The sequence below is a fragment of the Thamnophis sirtalis genome, unplaced genomic scaffold, assembly GCF_051295495.1.
Source record: "Thamnophis sirtalis isolate CommonGarterSnake01/CBP01778 unplaced genomic scaffold, rThaSir2_p1.2 scaffold_14, whole genome shotgun sequence".
In the NCBI taxonomy this organism is placed as follows: Eukaryota; Metazoa; Chordata; class Lepidosauria; order Squamata; family Natricidae; genus Thamnophis; species Thamnophis sirtalis.
In genome coordinates, this window is record NW_028261394.1 from 3365410 (window position 1) to 3383623 (window position 18214).

The following is an 18214-nucleotide window of genomic DNA, read 5'->3' on the forward strand; positions in this document are numbered from 1 at the left end:
CAAGGCAAATCCTGGTGCCGTCAGGGCGGAACGAGATTCCCTTCTGCGCATGGGCGGGCCGGGAAGGGCGGGGACTATCCCGCGCCTGCGCAGAGAAGTCGAGCCCCTGTAGTTCGCAGGCGGGAATTTGCTGTTGCTGGTTGCAACTTCTCTGTTCGCTTTCCACGGCTCGTTTTTCTTGCATCTATTGCAACCGGGCTTGCATCTGTTGCAATCCCGGGCTGTTGCAGGAGGTTCTCTCCCTCTGCCTCCCTTTGGAAGCCCCCATAGGAATCCTATATTGGGGCCCGGGTCGCCTCTTCCTGGCCCCTTCCCCAGCAACGCTGCTTCAATTCCCTGCGCGAAAAAGACAGGGTGGCATTCAGACGATCGGGGCGGACGCGTGTCTGCACCAAACGGGGGGTGTCAGCCTAGCTTGCAGCGGGAGGTTCAGTTTAAAAAAAAAGTTTTAAAAAGTTTCCCACCCGGGCACCCTCTAAGCAGCCTCTCTATAAACTCTGAATATTCGCCTTTTTCCCCCCTTTTCTTTCTGGGGTTTCGCCTCTTTTTTCTTTCCTTTTTGCAAGGACACCCCGCCGAGGTTTTTGGCTCCCCATGGACGCAAAATGTTCCCAGCTTTTGCCTTCCGTTTGCGCCGTCCTGGCTGATCCCGGGCGCCCCGTGGCGGACGACACGTGCCTGGAAAAACTCTTGGACTGGTTTAAGGCTCTGGCCAGCGCTGGTGAGTTGGCCCTTCGCTTTGCATGGGGGGGAAAGGGGTGGGAGGGTTTCTGCGAGGAAAAACCCCACCTTGGGATGCTGGCGGAGGGCAAGCGATGGAGACATTGCAAAGAGTAGGGTTGGCATCCGGAGAATCAAGACATGGGCATCATCCTCTTGGCTTGCTTAAGATCCTAAAGTTTGGAATTGTTCATTTAGCACAGTGTTTCTCAACCTTGGCCACTTGAAGATGTCCGGACATCAACTCCCAGAATTCTCCAGCCAGCGATGCTCTTCCCTTTCGTGGTTGGCTAGCAATGTTGGCTGGGAAAAAGACATATCCTAACAGCTAGCAGTGTTTCTCAACCTTGGGCACTTGAAGATGTCCGGACTTCAACTCCCAGAATTCCCCAGCAGTGGTTAGGCCAGCGAATGCTGGCTGGGGAATTCTGGGAGTTGAAGTCCAGACATCTTCGGGTTGCCAAGGTTGAGAAACACTGTCCTAACCACTGCTGGGGAATTCTGGGAGTTGAAGTCCAGACATCTTCAAGTTGCCAAGGTTGAGAAACACTGTCCTAACCACTGCTGGGGAATTCTGGGAGTTGAAGTCCGGACATCTTCAAGTGGCCAAGGTTGAGAAACACTGCTAGCTGTTAGGATATGTCTTTTTCCCAGCCAACATTGCTAGCCAACCACGAAAGGGAAGAGCATCGCTGGCTGGAGAATTCTGGGAGTTGAAGTCCGGACATCTTCAAGTAGCCAAGGTTGAGAAACACAGCTTTAGCATCTATCTAACCCGGAGGTCTTCAAACTTGGCAACTCTTAAGACGTCTGGATTTCCAACTCCCAGATATCAAGAGACCCCTGCATGGGTGGTTTCTGCCAGAGATGGGGAAACAAACACCATTTTAGGGCAAAAATAATTTGCCAAAAATGACTGCAGGACGCCTGGCACAGCTGCGAAGGCAAGCTGGTATGTGTGGTCAAAACCAAGTCATAAGCAGAGGGTCGCCGTTAACTTGGACTGGCATTAAATTGAGAACTACCTGTATTGTTTTTCCCCCCTCCCCTTTCCTTCCCCCCCCCCCTCTAGGGCCTGGTTTGTGGGTGTTAAAAGAGAACCCGTGTCTGATCGAGTTGATCCTGGCGGTGCTGAAGCAAGGGGAGCCGGATCCCGTCCTCCTGTCTTTCGTCCTGAGGCTCACGGGCATCTTTGCCGCTTCCGAAAGCAGCTTCCAGTATCTGCAGGTTAGTCAAAAGACGCGGGAATCGGTTCCGATGAGCGAAGGGAGAAAAAAATATCCTACCATTCTTTCCTTCTGCGTTGTTTAAAAACTGCAGATTTAGTTTAATCTTTGGTGTGGGGGGGAGACACCCATTTGAATGTTGACAGCAGTGCAGCAAGAGATGGATCTGGCAATGCAACTCTTTCTTCCTTCCTCCCTCCCTCCCCTCTTTCGTTTCCTTCCCCTCCCTCCCCCTTCCCCTCTCCCTCTTTTTTCCTCTCTCCCTTCCCCTCCCTTCCCTTTTCCTCTTCCCTTCTCTTTCCCCCTTTCCTCTCTTCCTTCCCTTCCTTTTCCCTCCCTTCCCTTCTCTTTCTCCCTTCCCCTCTCCTTTCCACTCTTCCTTCCCTTCCTCTCCCCTTTTCCTCTCTTCCTTCCCCTCCCTTCCCTTTTCCTCTTCCCTTCTCTTTCTCCCTTCCCCTCTCCCTCTCCTTTCCTCTCTTCCTTCCCTTCCCCTCCCTTCCCTTTTCCTCTCTTCCTTCCCCTCCCTTCCCTTTTCCTCTTCCCTTCTCTTTCCCCCTTCCCCTATCCCTCTCTTTCCTCTATTCCTTCCCCTCCCTTTCCTCTTCCTTTTCCTTTCCCCTCTCCCTCTCCTTTCCTCTCTTCCTTCCCTTCCCCTCCCTTCCCTTTTCCTCTCTTCCTTCCCCTCCCTTCCCTTTTCCTCTTCCCTTCTCTTTCCCCCTTCCCCTATCCCTCTCTTTTCCTCTACTCCTTCCCCTCTCTTCCCTTTCCTCTTCCTTTTCCTTTCCCCTCTCCCTCTCCTTTCCTCTCTTCCTTCCCTTCCCTTCCCTTCCCCTCCCTTCCCTTTTCCTCTCTTCCTTCCCCTCCCTTCCCTTTTCCTCTTCCCTTCTCTTTCCCCCTTCCCCTATCCCTCTCTTTTCCTCTATTCCTTCCCCTCCCTTCCCTTTCCTCTTCCTTTTCCTTTCCCCTCTCCCTCTCCTTTCCTCTCTTCCTTCCCTTCCCCTCCCTTCCCTTTTCCTCTCTTCCTTCCCCTCCCTTCCCTTTTCCTCTTCCCTTCTCTTTCCCCCTTCCCCTATCCCTCTCTTTTCCTCTACTCCTTCCCCTCTCTTCCCTTTTCCTCTTCCCTTCTCTTTCCCCCTTCCCCTCTCCTTTCCTCTCTTCACTTCCCTTTCCCTCTTCCCGTCCCCTCTTCCTTTCCCCTCCCCTTCCTCTCTCCCTTTTCTTCCCTTCCCCTCTCCCTTCCCTTCCCTTTCTCAAATGATTAAGATGTCTACTGTTACACAGTGCCCCCCCACACCCCGCCCATTAGCCATGCAAAACCCAGGCGTTGCCCCCAAGGAGCAAAACCTAGAATTTCATTTCAAACGCAGATAAATTGAACCCAGGAGGGAAACATAAGGGGGCAGAGTAAGCCAGAGAAACCTCCTGATTCCAAACGAAAGCTGCCCTCTTGGCTCCTCTCTTTTTCTCGCCCGTCAGCAACGGGAGGTGGTGTTTGGAGCCTTTGGAGAAGCGGGTCCCCTGGGCAGCCCACTCTGGGAGGACATGACCATCCGGAGCGGCTGGGTGCAAGGAGCCTTCGTCATGCTGCAGCATTACAGCGCCTTCCAATTCCTCTGCAACTCTGGCAAGTGCTGACTTTCCATCCGCTAAGATCCGGTGGTCCAGATCTGTTCTGACCGAGGCTTAAAGCATAACTTCTGAAGTCCTTCCGCTGTCAGGAACTTTCTCCAGGTTTCCTGGTGGTCTAGGAAGTCACCAGGAATCCATACTTGACTCAAAACAACCATCAATTTATTCATTTGTTCTTTTAGGCCTAGTGACTTGTTTATGTGAGTGTGGGTCACTCTTGATTTCTGGCGGCTACATGGATTAATCCATAAAGTTTTCTTGGTGAGATTTTGGGAATAACAAGAGTTGGAAGGGACCTTGGAGGTCTTCTAGTCCAACCCCCTGCTTAGGCAGGAAACCCTACACCACTTCAGACAAATGGATATCCAACCTCTTCTTAAAAACTTCCAGTGTTGGAGAATTCACAACTTCTGGAGGCACTGATTCATTCTTCTCACTGTCAGGAAATTTCTCCTCGGTTCTAGGTTGCTTCTCTCCTTGATTAGTTTCCACCCATTGCTTCTTGTCCTGCCCTCAGGTGCTTTGGAGAATAGTTTGACTCCCTCTTCTTTGGGGCAACCCCTGAGATATCGGAAGACTGCTATCATGTCTCCCCTAGTCCTTCTTTTCATTAAACTAGACATACCCAGTTCCAGCAACTGTTCTTCATATACAATAGCAGAGTTGGAAGGGGCCTTGGAGATCTTCTAGTCCAACCCTCTGCTTAAGGCAGGAAACCTTACACCACTTCAGACAAATGGTTATCCAACCTCTTCTTAAAAACTTCCAGTGTTGGAGCATTCACAACTTCTGGAGGCACCGATTCATTCTTCTAACTGTCAGGAAATTCCTCCTCGGTTCTAGGTTGCTTCTCTCCTTGATTAGTTTCCACCCATTGCTTCTTGTTCTACCCTCAGGTGGTTTGGAGCAATGGTAGTCCGTGGACCACTGGGAAAACGTTTGTGGTCCGCAGAAAAGTTATTTGCATTTTTTAATATTGCGCTAAATACTATTTATCTTTTTTTTTTTAAAAAAAAATCATATTAGTTGGTCCGCGGGATTTAGAATGATGAATTTAGTGGTCCCTGAGGTCCAAAAGGTGGGTGATCCCCGTGATCCGACAAATGCGCGCCCAACAAATGCGCACTGACGAAACCGCGGCGACAAAACTGCGACATTAAAAGTGTGCCCACTAAAACGCGCCAACAAAACCGTGCCCACAAAAAGCGCGATTAGGGTTTTTAGGTTAGGGTTAGGGTTGTTAATGTTGTTTTCGCGTTGTTTTCTTTTTTTATTATTATTATTATTTAAAAAAATTTAATTTTTAATTTAAAACAAGTACAACATCCTTCTTTACATGCTATAGAAAGTTTTATCAGTCGATCACAAATAAACTTTCGTGCATCTCCTCCACAGTCAACAAACATAACTCATGCTAACTCGAGCATTTTAACTCAGATATTCATACACATCACCATCGTCATGTATCCATTTTCATTTGACTGTCATTATTATTTTAAAATATTAATAATAATAATACTCTTAAACAATACATGCCCAGACCAGTGGGAAAAGAAAATATATATATATATATATATATATATATAAAAAGAAGACCAACAAAAAAGACAAAAAGGACAAGGCAGGGAAGAAAAAACAAAAAGTTTCGTGTTTTCGTGGTGTTTCTGATGGTGCGCTTTTGTCGGTGTGCTTTAGTGGGTGCGCTTTTGACGTCGCGGTTTTGTCAGTGAACCGGTGACCCCTGCTTGGGAAAATAGCTTGACCCCCCCCCTTCTTTGAAATAGCTGTTTTCTCCCGAAATTTGCCAACGTGACTCATTGCCGTGTCCCCCCCCCGTCCCCCCAGGAGCTCTGGATGTGGTCTTCACGCTTCAAGGAGACCCCAGCCTCTTCATCGCTGCGGGAGCCAACCGGCTGCTTGCCCGCCTGCTCATTTTCTCCGTGGCGTCCGAACCGTCTCGCCTTCTCAGTTCGAAGGATTGCGATTGGCCGGCCTGTGCGCGGATGATGGTGGCCCGCCTTGAGGAGGCTCTCCGGTCCCGCTCTCCGTCCCGCATCAAGAACTCCCTGAAGCTCTTAATGGCGTTGTTTGAAGACAGCCAGGATGCCTGGACCGAAATCTTGTGGTCGCGCCTGGCGGAGACGGTGGAAGCGCTCGTGATGGAAGAGCCCGCCCAAGCAGAGCCCTGGTTGGTCGATCTGTTCCTTAGCATGGCGAGGTAAGAGCGGGTCCTTCCGTGAGTTGTTCTTTAAGAATCCTGAATTATGAAGGACGTTTAAATAATTATAGTCAAATAAAAGTGGAGGTATGATGATGGTAATACGATAAACATCCGAGTTAAGATATTAGAATTAATACCAATTATATTTGATGACGGTGGAAGAGATGCACAAAAGCCTTTTGTAATCAACTGATACACTTTCTACAGTATGTAAAGAAGGTGGGTTTGTATGTTTAAGTTTCGCAGGCGCTTAAAACAGCCAGCTCTTCAACAGGTCGTTCTTCCTTCAATAGGTCTCCTGCCTTTAGCTCCCAGGAATGCAGCCTTTGGAAGCTGGTGGCCCTTGCCCTGAAGAATATCAGCCTGGCTCAGGTCGGCCCACTGGCACATGGACTTTTGAAGCTTGAGGCATGGTAGGAACGGATGAACTCGTGCAGTTGGCAGCTTGAAGCCCTGTGGACTTCAACTCCCAGAATTCCTAGAATAGTTATCTGTCTCTCTGTCTCTGTCTGTCTGTCTGTCTGTCTGTCTATCTATCTATCTATCTATCTATCTATCTATCTATCTATCTATCTATCATCTATCTATCATCTATCATCTATCTATCTATCTATCTATCTATCTATCTATCATCTATCTATCATCTATCATCTATCATCTATCTATCTATCTATCTATCATCTATCTATCTATCTATCTATCTATCTATCTATCTATCTATCTATCCATACATACATACATACATACATACATATATACATATATCATATCTATATATCATATATAGATATATACATACACACACACACACATATATATAATCTATCATCTATCTATCTAATCTATATATATATATACATATCTATCTATCTATCTATCTATCTATCTATCTATCTATCTATCTATCTATCTATCTATCTATCAAAATGGGTGGGTGGGTGTTCCAGCATAACTCTGGAACACCTCGAGCAATTTCAACCAAACGTGGTACACAGATGACTTACTCTCTGGAGACAAATACTACGGGGGTAAGACACCCCTAACACCCCCCTCAGCATGTGTGTTCTGTTAAGATACGGCCTGTTGTGCCTTAAAATGGCTTCTACCGTACTCCGATATATATATATTGAAGGTGGCAAGTTAAATCAAAGTAACGTGCTGCTCGTATAATTTGAAGCAGGGTGTTTGTATGTAGACATTTTGTGTGGTTTTACGTTGAAGGGGTTTTGATTTGCTGGGAAAAAAACTTTGGACGTGCGTAAAACCAAGGGAAAGCTCTAATCTCGTGCACGCAGAGCAAATATTTTCTCTTTTTCAAGCCCACAGGCCATCAAAGCCCAGAGCCTGGCTGTTTTGCTCCAGCCGATGGACTGCATCTTGCGAGCCACTTCGCATCCCTTAGCTGCCTCCTTGAGTGAGTGGTGCAACATGATCTTTTTTTTTAATTGAAAATTTTAGAAAAAAAAGGCTTTTACAAATATTTACCTCCCCTCCCTCACCCTCCCCACCCGAACCCAACCCCCCCAACCTCTCCCCCCCCCCAACCCGACTTCCCAGAACAAATACAGGGTGTAAATCTTTAACAAAGATGTTCTAAAATAAACTTAAAGAAAGTTAGTATCATCTTTCATTTGAGCTTTAACTCCACTGTTGTTAGGCTCACTCTAAACAGATTATACCATTCCTTGCTTTTTCAGTCATAAACTATCTGGAATTTCTTAGTCCCATATTTATTTTGAGTATAGTCAATCCATCTTCTCCACTCCAGTTTATATCTCTCATTTGAGTGGTCCTTGAGATATGCAGATATTTTAGCCATCTCTGCTAAGTTTGTTACTTTTAATGTCCATTCTTGAATAGTAGGCAAATCTTCCTTCTTCCAGTATTGCGCCACCAGCAGTCTTGCTGCCGTTATTAAGTACAAAATCAAGTTAGTCTCTGTGCTCGGGGGTCGCATAACTAGTTAGCATGCCAGAGTCTCGTTCGTTATCGGAATTAACTAGACAAATCGCTCCACCAACTAAGAACGGCCATGCACCACCACCCACAGAATCGGGAAAGAGCTATCGATCTGTCAATCATTTCTGTGTCTGGGCCGGGTGAGGTTTCCCGTGATCTTATTAACATCCATATCCATTAGACCGTGGTTCCCCAATGTTTCTGGCTTTGTGGACCAGTGAAAGGGGGGGGGGGAAGCGGATAGTTTTGCACAAGTGGCTTACAGGCGCGTGCACCCACAGCCACAATTGTGCCAACGTGCACCCGCCACTGACTTAAACAGGAGTGTTGTGGGCTGTCAGTTGACGGTCCCCTCCGGCAGCCGAATCGGAGAAGGTGTGAGAGTCAGGATTAGCATCAAGGCAACCTGAGAGCTGCGAGGAGGAAGAGGGAATGGAGCTGGCTGAGAGATGGACGGAGGCAGAGCTGGGCCGTCCATCAGCCCTCAGATGGAGAGTCAACAGCCCCCTGGTCTGGAGGTGGCTGATGAGGAAGAGGAGGAACAGCTGGGTCCAGTGCCTGACACGCGGATGGCCAGAAGGCAGAGGAGAGGAGAGCAATGGAGATCTATGGGCCGGTCCTTGGGACAGAAGAGCCACCACTGCTAGTGAAGTCCCATCCTAGCTCGGGATAAAAGGCAGAGATGAATAGGTGTGCAGAAGACAGATGGGAGAGGAGAGCAATGGAGATCTATGGGCCGGTCCTTGGGACAGAAGAGCCACTACTGCTAGTGAAGCCCCCATCCCCTTTCTCTGGGGATAAAAGGCAGGGGGCGGAGATGAATAGGTGTGCAGAAGACAGAGGGGAGAGGAGAGCAGTGGAGATCTATGGGCTGGTCCTTGGGACAGAAGAGCCACCACTGCTAGTGAAGCCCCACCTTAGCGCTGGGGATAAAAGGCAGTAGGCGGAGATGAATAGATGTGGCAGAGGAGAGGAGAGCAGTGGAAATGTGTGGGCTGGTCCTTGGGATGGAGGAGCCACTGCTGCTAGCGAAGGCCCACCTTAGCTCTGGGGATAAAAGGCAGAGGGCAGAGATGAATAGGTGGGCAGAAGACAGAGGGGGGAGGAGAGCAGTGAAAATCTATGGGCCGGTCCTTGGGAAGGAAGAACCACCACTGCTAGCGAAGCCCCCTCCCTAGCTCTGGGGAAAAAAGGCAGAGGGGTGGAGAGGAATAGATGTGGCAGACAATATTTATCTCCCTGCCAGACAGACTTGTTAGCCTTTGAAATAAAACTTTTTGCCAGGGCTGCCGATGCACCTAATAAAAGAATCTTTTGTGTTCACTTCAGAGGGTGTGTTGTGTTTGGGGAGCTGGGTCATAACAGGGACAGGCGTGCAATCACCTGCCACTTGTGCAAATGAGGATGTGCATGCATGCGTGTGCTCGCTGGCCATTTCCAGGGCCCGGTTGCAAACCTCTCACGGCCCATTAGTAGGCTGCAGCCCATAAGTTGGGGACTCCTGCGTTAGGCAGAACGGGTGAGTAGGGAAAAGGAGACCCTTGGATTATCCGGAGGCTGGGTTAGAACGGCCCCAGGGCCTTGTAGGATCAACGTGTGGGAATCCTCCTGTTTGCAGAAGTTTCTCCAGCCGCGTCGAAAGTGTTTTTTGTCTGAAAATTGTCTCTTTCATCCCGTGCTTTCAGGTGCGCCCTCTGTGGAGTCTCCTCTGTCTACCAGCCTGCTGTGTCAGACGATGGCTCACCTTGAGGAGATCCAGGAGACGGTAAGAAAGAACCAGGCAGTTCTGACCGAGGCTTCCCAAGAGCCTGAAGCAAACTCCTGGTCCCGACAAAAAACCCTTTTTTATTAATTGGCTGTGAATTCTGCTCCTTCACATCCAGCAAAGTCTTTCCATGGAGGATTTACAGTCACAGATCTTATCTGACTTGGAGAAAATAGTCTTGTGGGTACCTTTTGCAACTTCAGAGTTTTCCAAGGGACTCCCTCGTCCTTCTCCAGATTTGAAGCCTGGAAATTTCTAAGCGTGTTGGCTGGGGAATTCTGGGATTTGAAATGCGTAAACGGGTGGGATTCTGGGAATTGAAGTCCACGGAACTTAAAAGTTGCCACGGTTGAGAAACTCTCCTCTTCAGAATTACACCTTTGATCCGAGCTTGTCGATCAGAAAGGTCGGCGGTTCGAATCCCCAGCGCCGCATAACGGAGTGAGCTCCCGTGACTCATCCCAGCTTCTGCCAACCTAGCAGTTCGAAAGCACGTAAAAAATGCAAATAGAAAAATAGGAACCACATTTGATGGGAAGGGAACAGCGTTCTGTGCGCCTTCGGGCGTTGAGTCATGCCAGCCACATGACCTCGGAGACGTCTGGCTCTTCGGCTTTGAAACGGAGATGAGCACCGCCCCCTAGAGTCGGGAACGACTAGCATGGATGTGCAGGGGGGGGGGAACCTTTACCTTTTTATCTGTTGCTTCCCCAGGCGTGTGTGGCTGTTGAGTCACCCCATAGGCCTTTGTTATGCGCCGTCGTGACCGTACTACAGCTTTGCGCTGGTCAGGAGGTGTCGTCCTCCTTTGACGCTACCCTAGGCCACCTCTTGATTGGCAGCTTTCGAGTCCAGAGGGCGGCTCTCAGCCTCTTGGGAGAACTCTCGCGATGGGCTGGTAAGTAAGCCCTGTGCTTCCTGTTCGATACCCAACTGCAGAAGGCTTGCAACTGTACTCGAAATTCTATCCATAAATGTTCCTCCCTTGCTGTTGTAATATAGTTCCTTTTGTAGGTGTGGGTCACCCATGGCCCAGTTCATACCAGGGCATGCAGAGCCACGCTGAACCTACAGGAGAAAACAAACTCCTAAAACCCCATAACATCCTGATAGTTCATAACATAACATCCTGACCAGGATTTGACCATATATAGACAGAACTTCCCTGAGCAGTAGATTAGAAATTGTAGTTTTACAGGCTGTCTTAAATCACACGCTGATTACTGATTTGCTCCTCCTGCTTTTGTCCTATCTCAATAAAAGGGGCTCTCAGACCCCCAATCTGGGTCGTCGCTCCATCCCGAGAAAGATTGTGTCCTGTTCTTTTCTCCACATTGGCCTCATGGACGAACCACGGGAACGTTACACCTTGCCCTCTCTGCCGTTAAGTTTCAAGAGTAGAAGTTTCATAAACCAGGGCCCGAAAAGAGGCTTTATTATCCCACTTCTTCAGTTGCAGCTACCGCCAATACGCAATTTTTTGACAGCCTTTATTTAAAGGGATGGGGTTATAAATAATTGAGCGAACTCTTGATTACTCTTACGGTTTCCAAGCTTCTGTGGAAACGGACGTATTTTGTCTGCTCGGTGTAGTTAAATAAATAATGCCCTTCTAACAATGGGACGTGGTGGCTCAGTGGCGAAGGCTCTGAGCTTGTCGCTCAGTGGAAATCACTACTAGTGTAGTAATTTGTGTTTGCATTAATATTGGTTTTGTTGCGAAATGAACGATGCTCAGGTGCCACACTGTTTATGCAATGATATTGGTGTATGTTTAAAAAAAAAAAACTTTACCCCCCATCCTCCACCCCCTCAAAAAAAGGTTTGTTCTCTATATTTAGCGGCAATTCATGATGAAGAAAGGCTACAAGTGTTTGATGTTCTCCTAGCCTATATACGGAGTCCAGACAGCAGTCCTGTGGTGAGTGCGGAGGCTTCCTCTCGTCTTCTGTAAGGAAAGACTCTTGTTTACTAAGGACTTGTTGCTTAGAATGGGTGGGGTGGGGGGGGGATGCCTTTCATTTGGACGAGAAATGAGAATAAAAAGCAGAGAGGTGTATCAACTCTGCTGGGAGAGCGGTGGCTCTTCCGTCCCAAGGGCCGGCCCATAGATTTCCACTGCTCTCCTCTCCTCTGCCTTCTGTGCATCTGGCAGGGGAGCCAGCTGTTCCTCCTCTTCCTCATCAGCCACCACCAGACCTGGGAGCTGTTGACTCTCCATCTAAGGACTGACAGATGACCTAGGCTCTGCCTCTGTCTGTCTCTCTCTTGTCTCTCTTTCTCTCTCTCTCTGTCTCTCTCTGTGTGTGTGTGTCTCTCTCTCTGTCTCTCTCTTCGAAATCTTGATGCGTCTTATACTCCGAAAAATGCAGCAGTTAGTTAGTTAGCTATACGCTGCCTTTCCTATTTTTACAAATAACTCAAGGCTGCGGCCTTACCCGTTGTAATAATAAATTAAATACGTCTCCACTTCCTTCCAGATATTGAAGAAAGCCCTTCTAGGAACCCTGAAGTGGCTTCTGCGTGCCCTGCAACCTTCCGTCCCCCTGGCCGATCTCCAGCAACACCGAAAGTTTCTCAGAGGTGTAAATAGCACGACTAGAACGAGACACACACGAGCTTGGGCTAACTTCTCAGAGAAAGGAATCCGCTACTCTGGCCTTCCTCAAATCTTGCAGATGTTTGGGGATGGCGCTGGCCAGCACATCTGGGCGGTGTTAGGACAGGGAAGGCGGGTCTCTGCAGATGATCCATGCTGTCTGCCCAATATTGTGTTGGTGTTTTTTTCCCCCCGTTCTCCTCCTCCTTGCAGTTCCGATACTTAATTTTTCGAGCCGGAAGGCTTAAGATTTCAAGCCAGTATTATTTCCTCCGTTCGACCTGCATTGAGTAGGGGGAGGTTAGAAAGGGATGGCCAAGTTCTCCAGCCTACAATTTTCTCTCCTTTTCTTTGAAGATGCTCTGCAGGTGTTACGGAAACATCTGTGCAGCCCCAGCTGGGAAGTACGCGATTCCTCCTTGGAGTTTCTCAGCCTGGCGATGAAGCGTTTGAGAGGTAGGGGAGCACCAAGATGCAGAGGAACAGAGTTGGGAGGGACCTTGGAGGTCATCTAGTCCAACCCCTCCCCCCACCCCAAGCAGGAGACCCTACCCCCCCCCCCATTTTTTTGACAGAGGGCAGTCCAGTCTCTTCTTGAAAGCTTCCAGGGATGAAGCTCCCACAGCTTCTGAAAGCAGGGTTTTTCCATTGGTTGATCGTTCTCAGTGTCAGGAAATTTCTCTTTAGTTCTAAGTTGCTTCTCCCCTTGATTAATTTCCATCCGTTGCTTTTTGTTCAGGTGATTTATTTATTTATCTATTTATCTATCTATTTATTATTTATTTATTTATTTTTTATCTATCTATCATCTATCTATCATCTATCTATCTATCTTCCTTCCATCCATCCATCCATCCATCCATCCATCCATCCATCCATCCATCCATCTATCTATCATCTATATCTATATCTATCTATCTATCTATCTATCTATCTATCTATCTATCTATCTATCTACCATCTATCCTCTATCTATCTCTATCTCTCTCTCTATCTCTCTCTCTCTCTCTCTCTCTCTATCTATTTATTTATCTATTTATCTATCTATTTATTTTTTATTTATTTATTTATTTTTTATTTATCTATCTATCATCTATCTATCTATCTATCATCTATCTATCTATCGATCGATTGATTGATTGATTGATTGATAGGCCGCCCAATCCTGAAGGACTCCGGGTGCCTTACAACAAAGGAAAGAAAAAAAGAAATAGTAAAAAAAATAGAGACAGGTTAAAATCAGCAGACATACATTCGTTTTGACCGGGGCTGGACCTCAACAATGAGGTCAACAGCCCCAGGCCTGCCGGAATAGCCAGGTTTTAACAGCTTTCCTGAAGGCCATGAGAGTGGGTAAGGTCCGGATTTCTGGGGGTAGCTCGTTCCAAAGGGTCGGGGCAGCCACAGAGAAGGCTCTCCTCCGGGGAGCCGCCAGCCGACACTGTCTGGCTGACGGCATCTGAAGGAGGCCCACCCCGTGGGATATCACCGGCCAGTGAGGGAGGAATGTGGCAGTAGGCGGTCTCGCAGGTATGCTGGCCCTAAGCCATGTAGGGCTTTAAAGGTAATTTGGAGAATAGCTTGACTCCCTCTTCTTTGGGGCAACACCTGAGATATCGGAAGACTGCTGTCATGTCTCCCCTTGTCCTTCTTTTCATTAAACTAGACATCCCCAGTTCCTGCAACCGTTCTCTGTATTTTATCCTCCAGTCCCCTAATCCTCTTTGTTGCTCTTCTCTGCGCTCTTTCTAGAGTCATAGAGGTGTTTTCTTCAACATAATAGAGCAGTTGCCGTATTGATACTCCGAAAAATATGGTACTTGTATTTTAGCCGTGTGCCATTTCCTTACACAGGGCTTGACTGGTTTTGGCAAGAGCTGCTCTCTTCAGAGTTGCCCATGCTTCTGGAAGGTCTTCTGAATGACCACGACAGCTACGTCCGTGCCAGCGCCGTGAAGACCTGGGGCCATTTCTCCCTCCTGGCCCCCCCAGAAACGCCTGGTGTGAAAAGGAATGAGAACACCAAAGAGGTACGACACTCCCGTGCAAGCTGGGGTTGAATTCCCCATTTCTCTACCTTAGCAGATTAACGGAGTTGGAAGGGGCCTGGTAGGTCATCTAGTCCAACCCCCAGCCCACGCAGAAAACCCTATGCCATTTCTGACAGAGGGCAGTCCAGCCTCTTCTTGAAAGCTTCCACTGATGGAGCTCCCACAACTTCCGAAGGCAACTTCTGTTCCATGGGTTGATTGTTTTCACTGTCAGAAAATTCCTCCTTATTTCTAAGTTGAATCTCTCCATGATCAGTTTTCATCCATTCTTCCTTGTCTGGCCTTTGGGTGCCTTGGAAAATAGCTGGACCCCCCTCCTCTCTGTGGCAGCCCCTCAAATATTGGAAGATGCTATCCTGTCTCCCCTGGTCCTTCTCGTCACTAGACTAGCTATGCCCGGATACAGATTAACAAGGGTTGGAAGGGACCTTGTAGGTCATCTAGTCCAACCCCCTGCCCAAGCAGGAGACTCTACACCATTTCTGACAAATGGCAGTCCAGCCTCTTCTTGAAAGCTTCCACTGATGGAGCTCCCACAACTTCTGAAGGCAACTTCTGTTCCATGGGTTGATTGTTCTCACTGTCAGAAAATTCCTCCTTATTTCGAGGTTGAATCTCTCCTTGTTAGGTTTCCATCCATTGTTCCTTGTCTGGCCTTTGTGTGCTTTGGAAAATAGCTTGACCCCCTCCTCTCTGTGGCAGCCCCTCAAATATTGGAAGACTGCTCTCCTGTCTCTCCTGGTCCTTCACTTCCCTAGACTAGCCAGGCCCAGTTCTTGCAACCGTTCTTCATAGGTTTTAGCCTCCAATCTCCTAATCCTCTTCTCTGCCCTCTTTCTAGAGTCTTCACATCCTTTTTATAGTGTGGGCATCAAAACTGGGTGCAGGACTCTAGGTGTGGACTTACTAAAGCTTTACAGACTGCTATTAATACCTCACGCGATTCAAGTTTCAAGTTTATTAGAATTTGTATGCCGCCCACTCCCATAGGGACTCTGGGCGGCTCACAACAGACAAGAAACATGTAATTTTAAAAAATAGAGATTAAAAAAAATAAAAATACAGTATTAAAATTCACGTCACCCATTCCATCTAAGCGGGGCTGGATATCAATCAACAGCCCCAGGCCTGCCGGAACAGCCAGGTCTTGACGGCTTTACGGAAGGCCGGGAGAGTGGTAAGGGTCCGGATCTCTGCAGGTAGATCGTTCCACAGGGCCGGTGCAGCAACAGAGAAGGCTCTCCCCCGGGGAGCCGCCAGCCGGCATTGACCGGCCGATGGCACCCGGAGGAGGCCCAATCTGTGTGATCTTATTGGTCTCTGGGAGGTAAGTGGCAGGAGGCGGTCTCTCAGGTAGCCAGGTCCTAAACCATGAAGGGCTTTAAAAGTAACGACTAGCACCTTGAAGCACATCCGGAGACCAATAGGAAGCCAGTGCAGCTCGTGGAGGATAGGTGTAATATGGGTGTATCTAGATACACCCCATATCGCTCGCGCGGCTGCGTTCTGGACCAACTGTAGTCTTCGAACACACTTCAGGGGCAGCCCCATGAGTGATCTTGATTGTATCCCTCTCTTCATGTAGCTTAGGATTGCGTTGGCTTTTTCGGCTGCCGCCGCACACTACTAGCTCATACATAGAGATGCCAAGTTTCCCTTTTGAGATTCTCTCTCTCTCTCTCCAATTGCTCCCCAGGTGTGTGCCGGGGGCGCTCGCTTGCTGGAAATCTTGTCTTCGGACTCCGAAGGTTTTCCTCGCCGAGCTGCCGTCGGGGTCTTCATTGACTGGCTGAAGGAAGAGCACCCCGAGGCCTCGCCGGACCCGGCTCAGTTCGTTTCCCGAGCTCTTCAAGCTGCGGATGGAGACTTAGACTGGGAAGTCAAAATCCGCGCTCTGGAACTGGCGGGAGTTTTCATCGGCCAGACGTTTGACGGGCTCGGACTCGGGGAGGGCTCCGCTTTGGCCGGTTCGTCGCTTGCCAAGACGCCGGCGCCTCTCGCCGACGCGCTGCGGCTCTTCTGCCAAATGGAACTGTTTGGCTTCCTTTTCAGAGGCCTCCAGGACTGCGACAGGCCGGTGGCTCTCAAGGCCTGTGAGGTTCTTTTGGCCCTGAAATCCGTTCTTTGCAAACACCGGTCGAAATCGTCACCGGCAGGAGATGCTGCTGGGCTTAAGGACGTCCCTACGGAGACTCCTTCTCCTCCTCCTCCTCTGAGCCTTCCTGCTGGGGAGGCCGCTGAAAAGGATTGCCAGGATCCGGAAAGGCTGCTGCTGATCCTAGAGTCCACGGACCTGGAGGGTTTGCGAAGGGCTCTGGATGTGAGCAGCGATCACTTGGAGAGGAATCCAGAATCTCTCCTGCAGGATATCCTGGCTGCCGCAGGGAACGCGGAGGAGAACAAGGTGGATTGCTATTGAAGTGGTCGGCTGGAGCTTGGAAAAGGAGCCACTGTATTAAGCCAATGACTGCCAGCATGCTGCCTTTTCCAGGTGCCTCCAGAAAGTGGGCCAGGTAGAGTGAATTAAAACTGAAACTCGCACACAGGGAGAATAAACACCAAAGATAAACTAACAGGCATTTTGCACCAGGAGGGAAAACTCACACAAGATTTAGGTTGAATGCAAGAGGTAAACATAAATAAAATAAATACCCGATACTCCTTCGTCCTCCTTTTTTACTCATAACAATAATCTTTAACCACTAGAGCTGTCTGTCTGTCTGCATTGTGGCCCACCAGTGATTCAGACAGTGGGGAGGGTTGGGGAGGAACCTGGGCCAATCCTGGAGTCTGGGGAAGGCTCGGATGAGGGCTCTGTGTCAGAGGCAGAAAGGGGGCCAGGGCCGCCTGACAGTTATCAGCTGCCTTCAAAGTCAGAGATCAGTGAGGCAGAAGAACAGCTGGAGCCTGTTCCCAGTGTGCGCATGCGCAGAGCTGCCAGACGAAGGGAAGAGCTAAAGAACAAGGGTTGACTTGGGAGTAAGGCCACAGGTGGACGATGAATGGCCCCTCCCAGAGGGAATAAAAGAGGAGCGAAAGGGGAGTGGAGTTTGCAGGGGACCATTAATTCACTTCATTGGTTCGTGACTCTCCGAGACTCCTTGCCAAGTTTTGCAGATATCAGCCTGGCATCTCTCCAAGCCAGATAAGGTCTGTGACCATAAATCCTCCTTTGAAAGACTTTGCTGGATGTGAAGGAGCAGAATTCACAGCAAATGAATAAAAGGGGGTTTTGTGGGGAAAAGGAGTTTGCTTCAGGCTCTTGGGAAGCCTCGCTCAACACAGGGCAATGAGTGAAAGTGCTTGGCTACCTCCAGATGAAGCAAGTCGGGCCGAGATCGGTAGATTTTTGTCGGCACAGTCGGAATCGAAGGCATTTCAGACATCAAACACGTAGCCCTTCTACATGCCTCTCTTGATGTATCGTTTGAAAAGCTGAACAAATGTGCTCTTCGCCACTTTTGCCTTGAGTTAGTGGGGAGCGGAGCGCTCTTGAGTCAAGTCCGAGATTTGTGTGGGCGAAGACTCGAGACAGAACTTAATAGAAAAAGAAAAGAAAAATAACCCCTTCATGCCAAAGCCAGCCGAAGCTACGAATCCAAAGAATTACATGTGTTTTTTTTGGAAGCATTGACCGGAGAGTTTAAAAAAAAAAAAGCTGATTTATTAGGGGTTTTTTTTTATGACTCTTTAATCAAGTTTTTTTTTTAAAATGATTCTAATCAAGCAGAAAGGTGGCTCAGTGGCTAAGATGCTGAGCTTGTCGATCAGAAAGGGCGGCAGTTTGGCGGTTCGAATCCCTAGCGCTTCGTAACGGAGTGAGCTCCCGTGACTTGTCCCAGCTTCTGCCAACCTAGCAGTTCGAAAGCAGGTAAAAAATGCAAGTAGAAAAATAGGAACCACCTTTGGTGGGAAGGGAACAGCGTTCCGTGCGCCTTCGGTGTTGAGTCATGCCGGCCACATGACCATGGAAACATCTTCGGACAGCGCTGGTTCTTTGGGTTAGAAGCGGAGATGAGCACTGCCCCCTAGAGTCAGGAATGA

The 18214-nt window shown here is 48.7% G+C and overlaps 1 protein-coding gene across 1 annotated transcript; it reads left to right on the forward strand.

The window, feature by feature from the left end:
* The first annotated feature begins 486 nt into the window (after nt 1–486).
* On the forward strand, nt 487–16831 carry BRAT1 (BRCA1 associated ATM activator 1). The gene is made up of 13 exons (XM_087728842.1): nt 487–721; nt 1793–1947; nt 3423–3570; nt 5421–5793; nt 6090–6209; nt 7116–7199; nt 9421–9520; nt 10235–10418; nt 11362–11441; nt 12001–12103; nt 12477–12575; nt 13974–14149; nt 15867–16831. Exons 1-13 carry the CDS (start codon nt 595–597, stop codon nt 16587–16589), a joined length of 2472 nt encoding a protein of 823 aa, XP_087584968.1. The 5' UTR covers nt 487–594; the 3' UTR covers nt 16590–16831.
* The last annotated feature ends 1383 nt before the right edge of the window (nt 16832–18214 follow it).

Bases quoted from the DNA above. Each gene is read 5' to 3' on its own strand.
- BRAT1 (XM_087728842.1), top strand. From the start codon at position 595: ATGGACGCAAAATGTTCCCAGCTTTTGCCTTCCGTTTGCGCCGTCCTG. The intron at 7,200-9,420 runs TGCCTCCTTGAG...TGAAAATTGTCT, and splicing joins GCCACTTCGCATCCCTTAGC to CTTTCATCCCGTGCTTTCAG. The intron at 14,150-15,866 runs GTACGACACTCC...ATTGCTCCCCAG, and splicing joins GGAATGAGAACACCAAAGAG to GTGTGTGCCGGGGGCGCTCG.